The sequence below is a fragment of the Mustela nivalis genome (genome assembly GCF_964662115.1).
Source record: "Mustela nivalis genome assembly, chromosome: 3".
NCBI lineage: Eukaryota > Metazoa > Chordata > Mammalia > Carnivora > Mustelidae > Mustela > Mustela nivalis.
In genome coordinates, this window is record NC_139022.1 from 155,403,734 (window position 1) to 155,426,282 (window position 22,549).

At 43.6% G+C, this 22,549-nt stretch overlaps 2 protein-coding genes across 15 annotated transcripts in view; both read right to left on the reverse strand.

Moving 5' to 3' along the window:
• SUB1 (SUB1 regulator of transcription) overlaps positions 1–22,549 on the reverse strand; it is a 484,727-nt gene that overhangs the window by 431,601 nt on the left and 30,577 nt on the right. The gene's annotated exons all lie outside the window — the stretch shown is intronic.
• Positions 1–22,549, reverse strand: part of PDZD2 (PDZ domain containing 2) — a 350,615-nt gene that overhangs the window by 32,471 nt on the left and 295,595 nt on the right. For all 14 annotated transcript variants that reach the window (XR_014309966.1, XR_014309967.1, XM_082724475.1 and 11 more), the window contains 8 exons: positions 16,553–16,664; positions 10,432–10,577; positions 7,315–7,434; positions 6,005–6,119; positions 3,439–3,512; positions 3,065–3,290; positions 1,776–1,893; positions 56–188 (listed from right to left, as the gene is read on the reverse strand). Coding sequence is in view for 12 of the 14 variants with exons in the window: in XM_082724475.1 (XP_082580601.1) it covers positions 56–188; positions 1,776–1,893; positions 3,065–3,290; positions 3,439–3,512; positions 6,005–6,119; positions 7,315–7,434; positions 10,432–10,577; positions 16,553–16,664 (1,044 nt within the window). In the remaining 2 variants the exon portion in view is untranslated. The remainder of the gene's footprint in view (positions 1–55; positions 189–1,775; positions 1,894–3,064; positions 3,291–3,438; positions 3,513–6,004; positions 6,120–7,314; positions 7,435–10,431; positions 10,578–16,552; positions 16,665–22,549) is intronic.

Below are 22,549 nucleotides of genomic sequence, written 5' to 3' on the forward strand. Positions count from 1 at the left end.
CTGCACAAACAGCCACGCCCTCTGCCCCTCCTCAGAACGATATGAAATACTTCACCTTTGGGTTAGGGTGCCGGCCGATGACAAGGCGAACGGGTCCTGGGGGGCATTTGCTCAGGATGGTATGGACCTTGCTTAAAGCAGCGTGGCGGACGTTGACCGAGTTCACTTCCAGGATTTGATCACCGCGGCTAGGGAAGGCAAATGACCAGCACTCTGAGGTAACAGCTTTTTACAGGATCTTACAGGAGAGGTTTATAACATGAAGTCTTTTCTGAATACCTTAAGCAAGCAAATGACATCCTTTTGTCTTTGCATATGGGTAAAAAGGCAACACGTTCATAAAGCATGTTGGATATTAAGCTGGCAAAGGAGTCATGCATATCTGAGTTAAATAAATTGATAATGGGACGATAACAAGGGTTTTCATTTCTTGAGCACATGGTGTAGACCGGGTGCCCCTACGAACAATTCACATAACACTACTTGGACTACGTATTATTATTCCTATTATTTAGATAAGGCCCGAGGCTCAGAGAGGTCACCCTGACGTCACACACTATTGAAGTCAGGTCTGTCTCCCTTTTCATCACAAGATAGCCCCTTGACCACCATCATTTTCTTTTTTCCTGCCATCTTGAAATGATTATTGTAATATAATTCGAGGAGGAAATATCTGGAGCTCAAAGGTTACCCAAGAGTTTGTAAAAACGTTTTAAATTTGAAGAAATGAGAAATTGGGGACAAGATGCCCATTTTGACTTGAAATTATAGGCAGAGAACTCAGTATGAGAGAACAAAGACTCTTTATGTGGGATTTGAAGAATGTTCATTTGGCAGGTTCCAGACATATGGAACCATTCAAGAAAGAAACATCATCTTGGGATGTCATTAAAGGAATTTTTTTTCCTGGGGTTCTAAAAGTATATTTTCTTTAATGTACTTTGGATGATTTGCTAACTTTTTCTTTTTTTGGTATGGAAATTCACTCTGATGATTAACTAAAAACATAATCTATTGACAGGGCCCCAGAATGGCAACCTCAAGGAATGTCATTTTGGACAATTCCTCAACTGCTCAAGGACTTGGAAGCTTACAGGGGAGAAAGGTGATACTGTTTGCACAGGACGCTTTGTGCAATGTGTGTACTTCTTGTGAAGTTTAGGTGGGCAATTACTGTAGACAGAACACCTAGACATCTCTTGTGCAAACACACACCCAGGCTACCGATCTACTAGCCGGACTGAGAAATCAGACACTCAGTGATTTCAGACAATAAGCTTCTAGACAACATCACTCCAAAAGAAGTGAAACAACAGGAAAGCCTCAAGAGGTCATGTTCAATCACAAAGGCCTCCTGCTGAAGGAAGGGCAGGATTTCGGGACTCTGTGTATCTTAGCGATCATGAACTGTTAGGAGCGGTTCCCGGCATCACAGATGAATTTTGCATAAGTGAATATAAACATGAAAGGAAATACTCAGGTAATCATAGATATTTATACAGAGTTGTATTCTGTCAAGTTTCTGAAACTGAGCTTCCGAGTCCAAACAGACCAAAATAGGCAAGCCAAGATCTAGAGTTCTCTACGTCAACACTACTTTCATTTAGATTACCTTTTCATCTTTCAGGAAATGCTATTAATTGTAATCTTGGCTATATTAGTGCCAATAATACAAAAGTTGAGGAGCTCACACAAGGATGTTAAATAGGGCAGGGTACCTCACGTGTACATTCATTAACACTCGAGAAGCCCGTACGACTGGCTTCACAACGAACCTCAGGTTGCTCTCCATCTTGGCCACGGATCCGGGGGCCAGGCTGTGAATGTAGATCCCGGGGGGGCTGTTGTCCAGAGCCAGGCAGCAGGCACCGATGCCTAGCCCAACCCTCGGCTCTGTGAGAGGCATCGGTCACAGAAAAGAAAAAAAAGTATAAGTGATCTGAAGCTGCATTAATGTATATTCAGACCAATAACCATTTATTTGTGATCAGACTCAGAACGGAAATCCTGCTTTTCTTTGTCAACATCATCCTCGTCTGTAAATAAAATGAGTCCGCAGCAGAACCGGGGGGCTAACTATGGGCAGTGTGAATTATTCAGCGGTCCATTCTCTGCTTTGTCTTAGGAACCTCCGCAAATCTGTTTTTGGGAGTAGGGAGAGTCAAAGTAATACATATATTTTTAAAAGACTTTACGTGATCTCTACACCCAACATAGGGCTGCAACTCACAATTCTGAGATCAAGAGCCGTGCGCACCACCAACTGGGCCTGCCAGGGGCCCCTAGTATTTGTTATTCTGGATACACAGCTTTAGGTTTTCTTTTATTTGCCTTTTTTTTCCCCCCAGCAACTAATCTCCTAGTATTTAACTGCCAACCATATTTCCATAGTAGGTGAAAAGAAAAAGTAAAGAAAGTTGAAAAGCAGTAAGATTTGGTGAAGACCCACAACTTTTAGTTGTTGTTACATGTTTTCTTAACTATAATCTTTGGTTCTTTAAAAATTTTTTGAAGATTTTTTATTTAATTGAGAGAGAAAGAGAAAGAGAGAGAGAGAGAATGAGCACACGAGTAGGGGGAGGGGCATTGGGAGGGAAAGAACCAGACTCCTGGCTGAGCAGGGCGCCCCAAGAGGGGCTCTATCCCAGGACTCTGGGATCATAACCTGAGCCGAAGGCAGATGCTTAATCGACTAAGCCACCCAGGCGCCCCCGTTCTTTAAAATTTTATATTAGCCATAGAATTAAACCAGTCTGTGATTTTTTTGTTCTTTTGTTTTTTGTTGTTGTTTTCTTTTTAACACAGGTTTCTAACACACAGTGACTCATCTGGGGAGAGCTTAAAAGACTTTGTGCTAGTGGTAACTTCTTTTCATTTTTTTCAGTGAAAGGACTAAAACCTCTACTTCTGATCCCACTGTCCATTTAGAGAATACCATATGTTGTTGGCAGCAGATTTTTCCAAAAGAACAATTTATAGAAAAAATAGAAAAAGTTAATTCAAGCCCAGATTGCCAATTGTTACTCAAGAGAATACGATAAAAGTGGGGAAGAGCTGGTATCACCTTTGTTCAGTGTTACTTCCATGACGATCCTGTCCTTGGGCCCGGGCGCCTTCCGACCCAGGGACAAAGAGCTGCCTTCCTCGGGGCCTGCCGCTGAGCTGCCCGAGCTGGTGTTGAAGTTCGGGGAGCTGGATCTGCTCATGTGTGTGGGTGTGGAGCAGGGCGTGAGGCTTGGGCTCAGTAACTTGGTGCGCACTGTTAAGACAAACAATCCACTCCGGATTTGCTGGAAAGACAAGAAGAGAGGAGAGCTAAAACATTCAGACTGTTCCGAGATCAAAGGGTAGGGGAAAAAAAAAAAATCTCAAACCGAAACCAGAAGGAAATAAAGGACAAAAACATAAAGAAGACAAAAGAGATAAGAATGTTGTTACCTTAAAAGTGTGAATGGCTTCTTGGAACGTCAAGCCCTTGATCGGTATTCCGTTTACGTCGAGGATTTCATCCCCTGGTGACCAAACAGGCACACGTTAACATGGAGCTTCAGAAGAGGACAGCCATGGAACCTCATTTACAATTCTATAAGATGATTTTTATTGTTCCAGTGTGTTTCCATTAGCTTAGCTCCCGGGAACGTCACAAAATGGGACAACGAATAATGCATATCCTTTCTCAGTATTTCTGCCATCTCCATCTTTAACGAAAACAACCAGGGGAAGTACCCAGACCTTATTGTTTAGTCATTGCCGAGTTTGATAATAAGTGTCCCAAGGTTAGAGATCAAAACACAATAATGAGGCCCAAGTCTTTCCTCATAGTATCTGTTTAAAAACGTAAGCCAACCGGCAAGAAAGCATGAACACACACAACACGTGAGGAAGCCACTTCTGTATTTGCAGAAGACAAGATTTTTGAGCTTGGAGAACCATCCTGGGGTGTGGACAATGGTTTTAACAACAGAGACAAAAAACTTTTGAGATATTATTTAAGAATGGCAGCCCTGATTCCAGAAATAGTCTGGATGCCGGGGGGTTACTGATGCTGTTCCGGGTTCCCAGTCATGGAGTTGGTCAATCACTCCATGCTTCTATCTAAGACATTATCGTGGGTTAATGCCAAACCGCTCTCTCATTCATTCTCTCTCTCTCTTTCTCCCAAATTATCCTGGATTCATCCTCATCTTCAAGCCCAGGAAGGTACAGTCAGGTCATTTTTCCAGCTGTTGAGAGTGTCTTCTGGGAATAGAAAAGAACTTGGACATCCTGTTGACTTATCAGAGTTTGTTTTTGGTTTGTACTCTTGTAACATGGTCTGTGTTTTGGAATAACAGTTCGTCAAAAACACTACGAAGGGGCCCCCAAGAGAAGAACAGATGAACTTTGTACAGCAGTTCAGGACAAAAGAGGGACTTCCCTTACCTATAACAAAGTGTAAATCAGCATCAAAACATACCTTTTTCCCTTCTCATGGACTGTGGACTCCATTTAAGGAATCCTGTAGGTGAGTTTGAAAATGTAGCAGTAGCCCAGGCATTTATGTGCCTTCTCTCTAATGCAATTACAGAGGTTGTAAAAGAAGTGAAATAATCTGTTTAAAAATAATCACCTAACTAGGTGAGGTTTTTGGTTTGCTTCCACACGGGAAAAGGATACGATCATTAAAATGATTGCTCATGCTCTTAAAAATCTTTATGTAAGATTTTTAAAAGACCATTCAACACATTGGAAATACATTCCAATGATTTACCTTTATGGTAAATGAACATGTATGAAAAAACAGTATTTAGGAGAATCAAGTGCTATTAACATTTACCATTGATCTTTCCTCCATTTTTCTCCATTCTACCTGTTACTGTAGGATGAATTTCAATCAAATGAACACATGGCACATCCATTATAAAAATGCTCTGTTAGAATTTTCCATTGTTCTGAAACTAGCTACAAATATCACCTGGGAGTTAATCCTTCCTCTAAGAGAGAGAAATAAATATTCTGTCCTCTACATAAGCCTGGTCATGTCTGAACATTAGCATACAGGCTCCTAGGGTAGCTCTGCCTAGAAAAAGGAGACTCTAGGGGATTCTTATCAATTAAAAAAAAATAAGCCAGCTGAATATAAGAGTACCCACAATTTGGGTCAGTTGAACTGAGCGGTTAGAGAATTTCTGAGGGTAACAACAAATAGTGTGATTTAGTCATTTCAAGAAGGAAGTGTGTTAAAAAGGGAGGAAAAAAAATCAAGACTCGTGAATAGTTTCTGGGGATCTAATGCCCAGCACGGTGACTATGGTTAGCAATACTGCGCTGTCCAGTTGAAAATTTCTAAGAGAGTAGACCTCCCATGTTCTCACCCCGCCCCACCACACAGTCATTATGTGATGTGATGAGGTGTTAGCTTGCTCAATGTGCTGCTCATTTTGCAATATATGTGCACATCAAATCATCATGCTGTCTGCCTTAAACTTACACAATGTTATGGATCAATTACATCCCAATAAAGCTGGGAGGAAAAAATGCACTTGTTTAGTATGTTTATGCAAAATGGCAAAATGTCAGGGATTATGGAGAATATAAAAGGTACACACACACACACACACACACACACACACACACACACGCACTCTGGCCCTGAGGCAAAAATGGCCTGTAAGCTCTTAGGAATTTTCAAGGCAAGGAACATGATTAAGAACCAAGGGGACAAGACAGACATTTAAAGACCCAAATAAAAAATATCAAATCATTCCGCTCATCATCTCCTTTAATCCCCACAATGACTCCTCGAGACAGGTACTAATATTCCAAAGTTCACAAACTAAGGAAAGTGAAGCTAAGGTTACATCAACTGTCCAACGTCATGATGTAGTAAGTATTAGATTCCGTTCAGGTCTACTTGACCCCCAAGCCCATGGCCTTAGCTGCTGTGCCACCGGCTTCACATCTTGCAAAGGTGATGGAATCAGTGCCCACCACCACTGAGAGCCACCAAGAGGCTTTCTCCTACCTTCTTTAAGTCTTCCATCCTCTGCAGCTGATCCATTTGGAAAAATGGTCTTGACAAAAATCCCCATCTGTCCTCGAATGCAGTCTCGACCTCCAGCAATGCTAAAGCCAAGGCCCTACACCCCAAGCAGAAAGGTTGTCAAGGCAGTATTTAACCGAGGGCATCTGCTCTTATTTCTATTTAACTGAGACCTCCTTCCCAGGTAGGCTCAGAGTTAAGCTAACTGGCTATAAATTTAAATTTGCATTCTCTTTTCCACTTCTTTCCTCAGATCTATTTGCATTGTACTAGCTGCACATCACATTAAAGGGAGAAAGTTTTAGCTTGAAACATGTGAACTTGCCAGTATTTGACAACCTATGATCTTCAAAAACGTTAATTTTGCATGGATCAATGAATAGCTCAGGAGAGTCATTTCGTACAATTTGGGTGCCATATTTATTTTATTCTTTGGTGTCAGTCTTCCTGTTTTGTGTAATATCAAAATGGATGGTTTGGTATTTGTATAATACCAACTTATTTGTATTACTCTCTGTGATAGAGGCAATGCTATGAAATTCATTCAGAAGGATAATGAGGGATATATCCCCTGTAGCTGCAGGAGTGGCTTTTCTTTCAATAGTCGCAAATGTTGGAGCACTCAGTCCACCCCACCCTGTGTCCTGTCTCCCAGGAGCAGGTGACTCCTTCTGTTGAGAGGCCAAGAGGGCGTGTCTCACTCAGCAGCCCCTGGGAGAGAAGGCGAGGGAATCCCCTCTAATCTACACAAAGGCCACTCAATCTATTCCTCTTTGTACCTTTTAATTTTATTTCCATTAAAAAAAGTAATAAAGCTAGGGTGCCTGAGTGGTTCAGTAGGTTTAGTGTCTGCCTTCAGCTCGGGTCATGATCCCAGGGTTGTGGGATCGAGTCCCGCATTGGGCTCCCTGCTCCTTGGGGAGCCTCTCTCTCTTTCTCCCTCTTTCTCTCTCTCTCTCATGAATAAATAAAATAAAATACATTAAAAAAAAAAAACAGGGCTGCCTGGGTGGCTCTGTGGGTTAAAGCCTCTACCTTCAGCTCAGGTCATGATCTCAGGGTCCTGGGATCGAGCCCCAGATTGGCGGGGGGGTCTCTGCTCAGTGGGGAGTCTGCTTCCCCCTCTCTCTGCCTGCCTCTCTGCCTACTTGTTATCTCTGTCTGTCAAATAAATAAATAAATAAATAAATAAATAAATAAACATTTAAAAAAAGACAGTAATAAAGCTAACCATGTAAGAAGCAGATGCTAACATTCACCTGGCCCAAAAGAGTGAGCAGAAAGGAGCTCACCTTGCCCTTTTCTTTGTAAAGCCCGATGATGGAGATGACCGAAGGCCGGATGAGTCTCCACGGGGACTCCACCTGTGTGGTGCTTAGGGAGCGCGTGGACTTCTTTACAATGTGATATTCCTACAAGTCAGCATAAGGCAAGGTCAGGGATAGTCGCATGTACCCTTCTGGGGCCTCTGGCATAGAAATATATTCAGATTTTGAAAATCTCAGTTGTCTTTTGGGTTAGACAGCCATTTCTCCCTGCTCCATCTCTGGCCGAGCAGCATGAAGGAGCTTGCGATGGACACCATTAGAGGACCAGCCCCTGCTGTCACATGCCACGTGATACTGCCCTTGCCGCAGAAAGAGCCGCCTGGAGGCTGCAGGCGCCCAGTGGTGCCCTTCCTTTGATGGTACCCCGCACATCCTCCTACTTGCTTTCTGGAATGGAGTCAGGAACCGGAAGCCGAGAGGCCTCAGAGACGTAGGAGGGCTATCCTGTGGTCAGGTTCTCCCTGGAAGCTGCTCCCTAACCCCACCCCATTCACCATCATGGTTAGAAAGTATCTTGCCATTTTAAGCTGAATTCACTCAACTAAAAACGTAGCAAGCCCTTGTTTCATATTAAAACCCAAACCGCAAACCCCGACAACTATTATTCCATATAAAACACCCCACTGACAAAGGGCAGCAGTTTCAGTTCTACCCCCTCATATTTGGAAAATAAAATACTTTCCCATCAGCTGCCCTTTCCCCCTGTGCTGGCACGCAGGGGCTCACATCTCAATCCCTTTGTTGTCCATCACCCACACGTACACGTGTGCAAGCAGGGTTCACCGTTTAGAACATAAATAAGACTTTAAGCAAATCTGTTGCTAAAGCACTTCTACAATCTATCTTCTTGCTATTCTTCTTAGAATAATAAATCTCTGAAACGAGACAGATAGTCCAGCATAAGCAAAAAAAGAAGAAAAAATAACTTTGTGCTTAATCTGAGAAAAGAGACATCAGAAAATAGTTTCTAGCCTTAATGAGTACATTCTACATCCAAAGGTAGAAATGAGATGTCTGCTAATGATATTTTTGTATTCCTGGCAGCTTAGAACAATTCTATTTTGCAGTTTTACAAAATATCTGCTAGTTATGCTGGCCTCCCAGACTCTAATTTATTTAAAAAATGTTGGCTTGGCAGGGTTACTGCCCTTTTACTGAGACCATCATGAAGATGGCCAGACACAGCCTAAGGGTTTCCAGTCCTCAAATATGGAGTTCATGTGTGGACTTGTAAGGGACTCTCTCTCCAGCTGCACCTCCTGCCATCTCCCCTTTGGGAGCCTGTGGGAACCAGAGGCCTGCACACTGACTTATTCTCTTGATGAGCTTTAGGGGTCCCACTGCACTTCTTAGACCTCCGCTGTCCAAGATGGCAGCCACCAGTGACCTCTGGCTGTCTATATTTAAACAAAGATTAAAATGAAAAATACACTCCTCAGTCTCATTGCCCATGTCTCATGTGCTCAGTAGACACAAATGGCTACCATACTGGACAGGACGGACATAAGGTATTTCCATCCTGGTGGAAAGATGTATTGGGTGGCTCTCTCCTCCTCAATGCTTTGTAGGGAAGGGAGAGAGAACAAGAGAAAAGAAGGGTGAATCCTGGTAGAAAAAGAAAAGAGCAGAAAAGAAGAAAAGAAAAAGGACATTTTGACAAGGGGAAAAAAATCTTTCCTCTAAAATCTCACCAGCCTGTGCTTTCTAGGAGCTTCGTCAGAAATAGGTATTTCTGGGCTATAAGTATGGTCAGGCTTCTCAGCAGGTCACTTAAGAAATCATCTCAAGCTAGGCCTCCTTGGCTGTGATGGCAGGAAACCTTCTGTTACTTTCTGCACTAACTAAAACAGCCTGACAAGTGGTTCTCCTACGACTTTCCGGTTTACCTCCTGACTGCTGATCCAGCTGGATCATTTTGAGCAGGTCACAGGCTTGTCTGGAGGAGTTTTAACCAGGACCCACGCAGGTTTTCTGCTCTGCCTTTTCTCCATGTCCCAACTCAAGTTGTCTTTGGGTAGATTCCATACAAAATAACCTGATCAGCAGCTGCCTCTGGAACACGGGTGCTTGTTATTTGCCTGGCTAGGTAAAATGTTCTTCCCAGGGATTCTGGCAAATCACTTTGAGTGAAATACTCACTCTCTTTGAGATTCACTGACCTGTCTGTAAAATGGTGATAACACACCCAAAGGAATGACTTGACCCAGATGACCTGCCCCAGGACCTTTTCATCTCTATGATTCATGAGTCTATATGCACTTATGGATGTCACTGCTCCACCCTCCATTTCCATGGCTGCTTCACTGTAGGCCAGATGCCAATGGTTTCTCTTGAGCCCTCTGGCTGACGGTGCCAGGACTGCAAGAACACTCCACAAGTTCCCCAGAGACTGAGCCTGGCTTCAACTAGGTTGGGAGCTCACACACTTGTAACTGGACTGAGGATAATGTAATTGCGGAAGAGCCCTGTGAAGAATTAGGGATCCCTGAGTTCTTGTGGGGCGGGTCCTGGAATATTAACATCATTGCCTCCTTTACCCCCAACTGCAGTCCTGTGACCTTGTCTCTTTGAACCACTACTAAGTAACAGGTAAAATCCTAGACATGGTATAGGCACACACATGCACTCCCCCCACTTCACATGACCCAACACTCACCCGCCCACCCAGTGGTTACGCTGACACCTGACGCGCCCATTGAACAAGCGATGGTGGTTGACCACAGACCGTGAGGCGCCATTGTCTCCTGGCATTGAAAGCAGCTCTTGGGTCCAAAACACACAGTAGGAAGGGGAGCAAGATGTTGAGATCCAACAAAGGATTATTTTTCTCTACTGTTTTCAAATCCTGGGCTGACTTCTTCCTAGCCTCCACAGATGGACCTTGTTCTCTGTGCTACATCTCTAGTCCCAAACAACCCTGCCCACACAGGTGGGCAGCTCTTCCCCAGAAGGATGCTCTTATTGTTATCTGAAAGAGTGAAAGAAAGCCTCAATACCCAGGGGTGGAAGCATGCTCTTACATCCCTAACCAGGCAACTCTGACAGTCAGAGAAAATGAAAGGCTCCATGGTACTGTCCTACCTGTGATGTCCCAGTAGAGTCCAGCAGCTGGGGAAGAGAGTGCTTTCGGCCATCTCGGGAGACTTCCAACATCCTGATCCTGGGGTCCCCATTTCGCACCATCAGCTCATTATATTCTTCAACAGACTCCAGACGGTGTACACCCCCTGGTGAAAACATGGAGAAAAACATGGCATGATATGGGATGGAAAGAATGTTATGAGCATCACAGGCATAACATTATTGGATTTACCTCAACACTATATGGTCTTCAGAAGCCTGGTGTACTTTCAAAGTATTAGATGAGCTCAGTAGCTCATTGCTTTCTACCAATAAGCTCTGCCTAAGCTGGGGGTCTGTTGGGGCCATTAATGCCAGATAATGAAGCAAGTGCCAGTCTTTGAAGGAACCAAACTGGATATGGGAAAATGTACACATTTCATCTAAGTAAGAGGTAGCCAGAGTTGACAAGGTGGTAACCAACAGTGAGAAAGCTACCAATAGATGGTTTTCTAGTGACGGAGGAACCTTACTCTGTTTGGTACACTTCCATTGTTGGGGCAGGTGCTTTTTTTCTTTCTTTCTTTCTTTCTTTCTTTTTTTTTTTTCCATGTAATGACTTGTTAAATAAACTTCTTTATTAAAGAATAAAATCTCACAGAAATTTGCACAAGTCATAAGTGTACAGTTCCATGAAATTTCACAAAGTGAATGTTCCAGAAACCAACAGTCAGACCAAGAAACAGATATTTCTGGAACTCAAAGCTGCTTTGGCACCACTAACCAGCCTTCATCCATGGTAACTATTATCCCTACTTCCAACATCAGAGATGGCTTTTGCCTATTTTTGAACTTTATATAAATGAACACATAAGATATGTACTTTTTGGGGCACCTGGGTGGCTCAGTGGGTTAAGCCGCTGCCTTCGGCTCAGGTCATGATCTCAGAGTCCTGGGATCGAGCCCTGAATCGGGCTCTCTGCTCAGCAGGGAGCCTGCTTCCTCCTCTCTCTCTGCCTGCCTCTCTCTGTCAAATAAATAAATAAAATCTTAAAAAAAAAAAAGATATGTACTTTTTGCATCTGGTTCTTCACTCTTAGCATCCATTTGCGAAAGTCCCCATGTTGGTGCTAATAGTCTGTTCATCCTATTTCTGTATACTACTCCATTGTATAAACACACCACAGTTATCACAGTTTGGCTATCCACTCTGTTGCTGATGAACACTTGTTTTGTTTCCGGTTTCAGTTCTAGAACAAGGGTCAACAACTGTTTTTTTTTTTTTTTTGTAAAGGCCAGATAGTAAATGTTTTAGACTCTATGGGCCACAGATGATCTCTGCTGCATATTCTCTCTCTCTCTCTCTCTTTTTTTTTAAATCTACTGAAGATACAGAAAGTACTTCTAGCTTGTGGTCCATACAAATACAGCTGTGGGTGGTAGTTTGCCGACCCTTGATCTAGAACAGACTATTATGGAACATTCTCATAGGAATCCCATGTGGGGGGGCGGTGCAGACCTAGGCAGAGCTGCTGAGCCTCGAGTTACACAGCCACCTTTCCCAATGCTGGAACACCACCGTATGGGAGTCCTAGTTTTCCCACATCATCGTCATACTTGGTGGTGCCAGTTTTTTAAATTTCAGCCAATCTCATAGGTACATAATGACATTTCACTGTGGGTTTTTTTTTTTTTTTTAATATTTTATTTTCAAGTAATCTCTATACCCAACATGGGGCTTAAACTCATAAGCCCAAAATCAAGAGTCCCACACACCACCAGCCAAGCCAGCCAGGGGCCCTCTTGTGGTTTTTAATTTACATTCCACTGATGACCAATGTGACTGAACTTCTTTCAAAAATTCGTTGGTTATTTTAACTTTTGTAAATTTGTACAGTGGCTTTTTTTTCCCCAATAAAGTTGTAAAGTGCCTGTTTTGCTTATTCTTGTAATGGGTTTCTGTCTTTTTGTTGTTGATTTATAGGAGTTTTTATTTTTCTATTGTTAATGTTTTAGATTTGAGTCCTTTATGGGATCTATGTATTGAAAGTATCTTCTCCATGTCTGTGACTTGCCTTTTTCACTCTTACTGGTATTTTCACATGAACAAAAATTCATAATTTAACGTATAATGTATCGATTTTTCCCTTTATGCTTAGAACTTTGTCTTAAGAAATTTTTGTAGTAATTTTTAAAGATACCTTTATCAATACTTAGTTTATATTACATGCTATTTTAAAATAAGGGAATTATTTTAAATGATGGCTCAATTACACTGAATATAGCTATAATCACATCGCAATGTTTACATGATACATTATGAATGTATCACACATGTGTGTTTATAGCTATATGCATATACAGATTCTTTGTAATATCAAATTCTCCTAGACTATGTTTTATTTGATGACCTAAAATTCAATTTACCTAAACGTTTTTCAGAAAGTTTTTCATGGAATAAAACAGGATGATTCTGTACTCTTTTAAAAATAATATAGTGAGTCTTTAATGGTGATGAAAAGTTGGAAGAGTGCTGATACAGTTATATTAACATGAACATCACTAAAAGCCTGGTGTTTCAAAAGCTACATATTAACTTTGTGATACAGGTTTTCAAACACCTGAGACTTCTTTGCAATCAAAGAGAAATTTCCATTTAAAAAGATCACAAGTGTAGGATATTAACACAGATAAATCAAAAATACTAAAATTAAAAGGGAACCCTGCTGGCAAAAAGGGCAGTATGAAGTAAGGAAAATTCAGGTTAGGATATCAGGAAAAATGTTCTATAAAATCACTTTAGTCATTCTGGAGCCAGACTAGGCAAAAATCTTAGTGGAGAAGGCTGGAACTTTTTTTTACAGAACCTCCTTAATAATTCAGGACTTACTAATTCATGGCCAGATCACTCTATCTTGGCAGGCTTACTCATTTGAAAAAGATTTATTAGAAGAAAGTGCCTTTTGAGCTGACAGGGGGGCACTTGCCTCAATAGAAGAGAAACCACATACAGTAGTGTGATACCAACACACGAATACCAGAGTGACTCGCTTTTAGAAACTAGGAAATAAAAATCCAAGTTTACAGGACAGACAAATTAGCAGGTGATCACATTAAAATCTCCTGTATTCAAATGTCTTCAGGCTGAACATATTTCATAGCACTGAATGAAGACCCAGCTCCATAAGCCGCCTTCCTAGGTCTCAAATTACTTTTCCAGCCGTATCTCCCACGGCCCTCCTCCATGAATTCGTGGCTCTGGCCTGCTGATTCTCAAAGGAGAGGGTCTGTCCTCCTCCCACATCCTTTCCAAAACCGGGGAGCCGATCAATATCGCCTGACATTTTGCCTCACTTTGCCGGCACCATCAGCTCCCTCCCCGAGGGGCTCCTTACCCCTAACCTCCCTGACAAGCTCTGCTGGACTCAATCGTGGTTCCTGTTGGATTACTGGATCTTTCGGAAAGCTGGAGAGGATAAACAGTTGCTAACTGTGTTTCTAACCATGTTTCCCTCATTGTCCCTAAACATTTCTGGTGCATTTTCTCCCTTGTCCAGACCACCGTTGGCTTCCTCTTGGGTTCTGTCAAATCTTGCCAAGGCCCTGGCCCTGCTTCATCCTGTGTCCTCTGGATGCCTCCCCGGTGCACCACGGCCCGGACAGACTTCCATCTTCATACCTCCTGTCGCACGCCTTATCACCGCCTAAAGTTCTTAAGAATATTCCTGTCTGAAACTATTCAAGCATCTTCCCCTCTTGACAAGGAAAGAGGAGACAACAATGACAAAGTTGGAAACGACAGTGACGAATGTGATGTTAACGTCGGCAGGGGTGGGGTGGGCCGGGCCATCGCGGCCATACCTGCAGGGGCAGTGCCACATTCCCTCTCTCAACTCCATCTTTCAACTGAGATGGGGCACTGATATACAGAATAAATGTACAGTATAATCCTCACTCTACACCCAAAGAAACGAAGACCCGGAGAAGTCAAGTCACTGGTCTCAGGTCAAGTCACAGCAGGGCTGAGAAGTGAACACAGTTCTCCCCGGCTTCATGCCTGTTACACAAATTTGCTTATTATGGCCCCAGGTGAATGGGAAGGGCAGGAAGAGAGGGTGACCTCCATTTGTGGCAAACAACAACCAGCTGTGGATTTTACTCAGCTGAATGTGCTGCTTGTTCTAAATTAATAGCATAAACAGCACTAGAGAATTATGATTTGGAAGGTCCCCAGCTATCTCCCGGTCCCCATGTCTGTAACCCTATAGCCCCAGCCTGGGGAGTAGGATTCCCATCAGGATTCTCAGGAAGCCAGGGTGGGGAAGAACTATCTGGGAGGCAGATCTTTTTGCTGGCACTGAGTGAGTGACCTTTGGGATTCCCTTAACGCCTCTGGTCTCATCCATAAAATGAGGAATGTGATCGTATGCGTTTCAAAGGTCCCTAATACTTCCCCAGAGCTCTGTGGCCCTCCTGGGGACTGTTGATAAGGTGTTGATTAACTGTGCCAAGACAGCTGGCCTAAAGCTCTTCATCTGCTACGCCCCTGTGACGTCCAGGCCCCAAACACACACAGGAATGAAATGCATTTCTCTCTGCTGTTCTCAGGGCTTTGGGGGAGCTGGGCGGTCTCTCTGCGTGAGGACCTCATGATGTCTCCCCTCCAACTTATCAGCCTCTGGCCATTTCACTGGTCACCACCCTGCGTTCTGATAGACACTGCCTAACTATTTTGAGTTACGAACAGACTAATTCACTTTGTGACTCTGGTTTGTTAAAAGAAACAGATCTGTTTGAGGGTCCTATACCAGTCGCTTTACCTGAGAACAGCTCAGCAGAGGGCCAGGCAGTGGCGACAGGGGCGGGGGTGGCAGGGGTCCTGGGTGGCGGCACAGACAGCACCCCTCCACACGGGTTTGTGTCTAAGACACAAAACACCTTGTGTTTTGGCTGGCCACTCCTGTATGTGTTTTGTTTGTTTTTTAATCTGCTCACCCTTTCAAAGTCAGGATTATTATCTCCTTTTCTCAGGTGAGGGAGAGGAAGTTCAGAGGCTTGAAGTCAGTGGCCCAAGGTCTCATGAGACGCCTTTCATGGGTAGGTAGCTAGGGCGGGCCTCTCCGTCAGGCCGGCAGACACAGTGTAGAGGGCCCATAAGAAAGTTTTAAGTGTAAACGTCATGGTAATGAAGAGATAATAAAGAATCCAGCTTGTACTTTTATACCAATGCAGACATAAAATGTAACTTTCAGGGTTTTTTGGTTTGTTTGTTGTTTAATAGGAGAAAGAGCCCATCAGGGAGTGGGTGCCTAGGACCCTTGGATCATAATAGGTAATCTTTTATGTGGCCTCTGCTTGCTTACTTTCTTCTTTTTCTTTCTTTCTTTTTTTAAAGATTTTATTTATTTATTTGAGAGGGAAAGAATGAGAGAGAGAAAGAGAGAGAGAGAGAGCGCATGAGAGGGGGAAGGTCAGAGGGAGAAGCAGACTCCCCACTGAGCGGGGAGCCCAAATGCAGGACTCGATCCTAGAACTCCAGGATCATGACCTGAGCCGAAGGCAATCGTTTAACCAACTGAGCCACCCAGGCACCCCATGGGGTCTCTGCTTTCAACAAGAACTTTCTATCTCAGAGCACCTGCCAGCTGCTATGAGGCTATACCCAGGAAATGTGAAATCTGTTTCCAGAGCTGAGGCTCCTACCCCATTTTTCCGCCTGCTTCGTTGAGATGCCGATTTCATATTAAGTCAGTAACTCTTTGCCCCTGGTTCTGGTCGACCAAGAGCTTGAGGGAGAGGGCCATCTGCCGGGAAGACAGGCCACTAGGAATGTTCACAGGGCACGGGACACCTGAAGTTCTGTGCAAGTCAATGAACCACACACACAGGAAATTTAGGTTTGAGCAGAGACAAACGGAGATGTTGACATTCCCTTCATTATGACTCAAACAAAAATATTCACTTAGGCAGCTGGGCTGAGGGCAGTTTTATGCTTGGGGCGTGCACTATCTAAAGGGAAAATAAGTTTGAAGCTGTAAGGGGAGGGGGAGGCGCTCATTCTGTTAATGACGCTCATCTTCGCACTCCTGAGGCTGGAAGTTCACTTTCGGGCAGGCCGCATCAGGCATGGGGCTCCACTCACCTGACAGTCGGCTTTTGAGCTTCATTTTACTGCTGCCCTGCTTGGGACTTTCCAGGTTTCCCTTGGATTCCTCGGGGCCGCCCGAATCTTGGGACTCCTCTGTCCCAGGCATCTGAAATGCAGAGAACACGGAGCTGACGGGGGAGGCGGACCAGCGATCGCGGATGACATTCCCTCCCAGCAGTTCTCGCCAGGCTCGAGGAGCAGAGCTGCAACACGGGGATCACGTGAGGAAAAAGCCTTCCTGGGATCAAAGCACAGCCCCTCAGATAACCTGGAACCACACAGCTTTACGCTGGCAAGTTCCTCCTCAGCGAGCAGCCCTGCACAGCGCAGAAACAGCAGGTTTCAAAGTGGAAACGGCCCCAGAGGCCGCTTCATTTCTGGAGGAAACTTGTTGGTCAAGGTCACCCAGGGGGTCACAAAGCCACAAAGACAGCCCAGGTCTCTTGGCTTGTGGCTAGTGCTTTTTCTTACAGTGTGAGCTGCAAGAACTATGAAACCAGAAATTTATTTATTTATTTCTTTATAAAAAACAATTATTATTATTTTTTTTGAAGATTTTATTTATGTATTTGACAGAGATCACAAGTAGCAGAGAGGCAGGCAGAGAGAGAGGAGGAAGCAGGCTCCCCGCTGAGCAGAAAGCCTGATGCGGGGCTCGATCCCAGGACCCTGGGATCATGATCTGAGCCGAAGGCAGAGGCTTTAACCCACTGAGCCACCCAGGCGCCCTGAAACCAGAAATTTAAACTCAATTCTGAAATACAGTAAAACGTTAATTTGGGGGCAGCCAAATAACTACACCCCTTGGGTCAGCCACACTGTGTGCCACATTCCTGAGTACTAATTAGCACTGCTTGGGCCACGTGCAGGGAGCCCCAGAAAGTCAGCCTGCACACCTGTGCGTTGTACGCCGATGCTCCCAGACCCTTAGGCGTGGGGCAGAAAAAGTTCCAAGGTTTGTAGAAAAGCCAAAAATGCTAAAACAACAACAACAAACTACATTTATTAGAAAAGGTGACGTACATGCTTAAGAGTTCATTTAAAAAAATTGGGAAGTAGATTTATATGTATAAACCTTATGAGATCAAACAAAGAGTTTTCCCATTTGAAATTTCCTTTTCCTTGGCGGTTCTGGAGGGAAAAAGTCATATTAATTAACAACAGGTAGGATTCACATGAACAAACATACATGAATTTAAAAGGACCGAAGATATCCTTTAACATTTCACAGTCATTGAAAAGTCACATAATGATGATGTAAAAAAACCCCAAATCCTGAATGTTAACTGATAATAAAAATTAGACACTATTTTAAATTCAGTATATGAAAATGCATAAAGTAGTCTCCCAGGTAAACTCCACCTCCTTCTAAGATGTAAGTGTTCCTATGGAAACCTTTATTTAAAAAAAAAAAAAAAAAAAAAATATATATATATATATATATATATATATATATTTATATATTTATTTATTTGTGTTTTAAGTAGGCTCCACACCCAACGTGGGGCTTAAACTCATGACTCCAAGATCAAGAGTGCCGCACTCCACAGTCTGAGCTAGCCAGGCGCTCCATATGTAAATCTTACATATAATATAGGAAATCTGCAAAATTCCCTCTTCCCCTTCACGTTCAAATATCTCTCCAGATGAGAAAGAGGGGAAAAAAAGGTCTGAGAAATGAGGAGATGCAGGCGAGTTGAGGAAGGGGCCGTGGGAAAGCAAATGAATCCCGATACATAAAACAAAGATAAATTTGGTGAATCCCTATTACAATGTTGGGGATTGGCAGGTCTCCAGGTTTAAATTATGAAGTAAAGACAAGAATAGAATCCTGAGGATGATTTTAGAGATTCTCAAGAGGGAGGTCTTTCCCAACCCCAAACGGTAACATTTAATTCATACCCAGCGCAGAAGAACCCTCTTGGAGACCGGCCAGAGAGCTGAGGCACAGGAGGAGACATGCAAATGAGAAGAATCCGTAGAGAAGCCTCGGGGCCTCCCCCTTTGCTTAATTTAAAAGCTTTATGGAAAAAACCTGTCTGGAGCATAAACAGCAATTACTGGAGATGGAGTTAAGTTCCTGGTTCTTTCTCTCAGACCACCTGACCCAGGCTCAGCTTGTAGGTTATTACCTCCTCGGTGCCCAGTCAGGGCGTGGGTTACTCCACAGCTGCCAAGGCCCAGACCATCAGAAAGCACGTCAGAGGAGCTCCTGTCAAGGGAAGAAAACAATCCCGACCCACTGTTTCCAGACTTCGGAAGTTTCCTTCTTCCATTTTTTCCTCTGTTTTCCCAGCATGGCTCCAGTTCTCGCAATCGGAGGAATTTTGGAGATGACATAAGCCCTCATATGAGTAACCGAAAGGAAAGTGACCTGCCCAAGGCTTTTCAGCTCATTACAGGCAAGGCTGAGACTCCTCTGTCTCCTGATTTCCAGCTTCATGCGTCACGAGGATTTTCCCTTCCTCCATCCTTAGATGCATTTTAATTGAGTTAACATGTTGGGCGATCAATACCGCACCATACTGTGTAGTTCGTATTCCTGACATTTTTCCCATTTAATGTTGGCAGCAAACATGTGTCCCAAGGTAAAAAAAAATGTTTTCTCCATAGACAGATGAGGAAATAAATGGAGACCCTGAAGTAATTAATACCTTCTTGGGTCTAACATATATCCGAGACCTGGGCTGGATCATGTACGCAGGGATGGAGCGTGGACTTTTACAAGAGCGAACATGCGCTGTGTCAAAATCTGTGTTCTTGTGATGCGAGCCCAGCCGCAGCCAAATCTTCTTTATTTTCAGAATCTGAGAGAGGCAGTTTAAAAGAGAATCACAGCCTTGAGGAATAACCTTCTTCTTCTTCTTCTTCTTCTTTTTTTTTTTTTTAAATCTCAAATGTGCCAAAGAATGAGACGACATTTGGTTTCTGTGATCTATAAAATACCGATACCATTCCTTGTACCAAGGAAAGCTTACGCAAAAGATGGTATGTGTTACATGACCACTGAAAGCCCAAGATTAAACCAGTCAGAATGGACCTAAAGGCGCTGCAAAGAGGCGCAAATGTACACTGTTGAGCTCAAGGCAGAAGCACAATCTGATTTCAGAACCCCTGGAAGGTGTCTGCACAGAGTTCTGAATTTAAACAGATTCTTTCCCTCTTGCAACAGAAAATAGTCTGTCATGATTTGAGGCGGTATGGAACTCAAGGAACAGAAAGTAACAACATCCAAATTGCAATTTTGATTACAATGTGCCTCTCTTCAGTCTTTGCACTATTGTCTGAAAATGTCCACACTCTAAAGAGTCCCTTTGCTGTGTTTTTATTTTTTCAGATGCACAGAACAAATCAAACTGTTCTGGAAATGATGTCATTTTAGTTGTTCGAAAATGAAATGTGCAAAAAGTTCTCCTGGAAAGCCTTTGGTTCAGCTGGTATAATCTATTATTCATGATCAATTTCTAATGCATGTGTTATACAACAATGCCATTAAATTAATGGAATCTAATATAATTTGCCAATTTCCAAGTTAGAGCCCTTCTGTTTGAGCAGTTTTCTACACATGTAGCCTATGAGATTCTCTCTCACTGAAGAAGAATCTTTAGCTTCTGGTTTTGCAGTGAGGTGGTAGAGCAGAATGGTTAAGAATCCAGCTGCCTGGACACAAATTCTGGTTTTTAGCAATTTAGGCCCATTAGTCATCCACCTTGAGCTTCAGTGTTCTCATATGAAAGATGGGGTTTGATTTAAGAATTAAGTGATAGGAGCACCTGGGTGGCTCAGTGGGTTAAAGCCTCTGCCTTCAGCTCAGGTCATGATCCCAGGGTCCTGGGTTTGAGCTCTGCATCAGGCTCTCTGCTCAGCAGGGAGCCTGCTTCCTCCTCTCTCTCTGCCTGCCTCTCTGCCTACTTGTGATCTCTGTCTGTCAAATAAATAAATAAATAAATAAAATCTTAAAAAAAAAGAATTAAGCGATAGTTGTTTTTTTATTTTTTTAAGTTTATTTACATATTTTTCAGAAAGAGCACACAAGCAGGGGAAGCAGTAGGCAGAGGGAGAGGGAGAAGCAGGCTCCCCTCTGAGCAAGGAGCCTGATGCAGGAATCGATCCCAGAACCCTGGGATCATGACCTGAGCTGAAGGCAGATGTTTAACCAACTGAGCTACCCAGGCGTCCCTACGTGATAGTTTTCTGATTAAAGATGACCGATTTCCCTCCTTTTTCCCCCTTCATTTGAAACCACACTCAAATGGAAGAGAAGAGATTTTAAAATGAAAGACAATCCCACAGGCAAAGAGAACAGCAACAAAATGTTGAAGACAACAGCAACAAAATTCTGGAAACCAGTAAGCAGACGAATATGTGGTAATGGATCCAACTTGAGAAAACGGAATTCTAAGCTGGGGTCAGAGAAAGCTGAAATGCAACCCAGTTTGAACAGAAAAGTCTCCCCTGGCCCCCACGTCCCAAAGCTCAGGAGTTGCCCATAAAGGGTCTCTGGAAGTAGGGATGTGGCAAGGCTAAGCAATGGTGAGAGTGGAAAGTGGCTGGCACAGGTATTTAGAAAGGATCTGATTTTGTCCAGGCATCGGGAATGACCTGGACAAACTCTGGTGTGCAACAGAATCACCCAGAAAGTTAATAACAAACGTGGAGGCCCAGGCTGATGGAAGTGGAGCAGGGCTTGGGGCTTGGTGGTTCACTATTGCCCTGGTCCAAACAGAGCCGGGTTGAAAGGGTTTAGGTGTTAAAATTATCTGGTAATGATCTAACAGGGTTATGATGAGGACTTAGTAACAATGCACTTGAAAGTACTAGCAGAGTACCTAACTGTACCCCAGAAGTACCATGAAGATTCAGCCAAACAAAACTCTCTCCAGCTTTCTCCCCACCAACGCCCAGGGTGCCTCTAGATTTGATGATTATGCCTACCGGGATTATAGCTCTAGACTGCAGAGATAAACATTTCCACTTCCTACCTATAAGTGGCAACACATTTAATGAATGAACAAAGCAAGACAAACGGTGATCCAGCATGGATATACCATCTTGCTGTATTCACGATGAGAAAAAAAAAACTCCATAAAATTACTGCAAACCTAACAGCTTAGAACTGTTTCAAATGCATGTTCTTGGAAATGTATGCTCCTGGAAGCCGGGTCTGCACGGGACACCAAGGATGACCTGAGAACACACTCTGGCCTCAATCTGAGCAGAAGCAGGGGCAGACAGACAGTCAAGAAACGTGCGGCGATTAACCAGAGGAAGAGCGAGGCTTCTGTGAAGGAAAAGCAGAGATCCCAGACAACAGGCCGTGCAGGTCTGAAGGGGAGAGGAGGCTGTGAGGTCTAGGAGGCCAGTGCCCGACCACAGTGAAAGTGGGCGTCACACGAATGGGGAGACACTTTAGTTTTTACTAGATTGGAGGGCATGACTGGGGACTCAAGAAATCCACCCCAGAAAAAGAGGCAAAACCACAGGAACAGAATGCAATGAGGCTCCGACGGCTGTTTCAGGCCCAGCAGACAATGAGAGGTGATTTAAGAACAGCAGAGCTTGAGTAAGAGGATTTGGGATCAGAAAGGGATTGAGAGGGATCAGAAAGTTTGTACAGATTTGAAGGTGAATGGTAAAGAAGCCCACGAGGAGATTTAAAAAAAATTCCTGGGTCACTTTGAAAGGGACACAGTTATTTTTGTTGGCCTGACGGAAGTGGCCCGAGAAACGTATGGGATTCCGACTGGACAGGAAGTAAACACGAGACCTGCCAAGGGGAGCTAGGCAGGATGATCACAAGCCAGAACTTGATGTCGGTCAGGTAGGAGCAAATTTCCTGGCTCGAATTAACCAACTCAGAAGTGGTGGTGGTCTAGATGCATATGAACAACGGATACTTTAGAAACAGAAAACTCATTGATTACACACCTTGCACAATGATGAACCCCACGTGACAGAATCTAGAATAGTAGTTTAGGAAAAAAGTCTCTG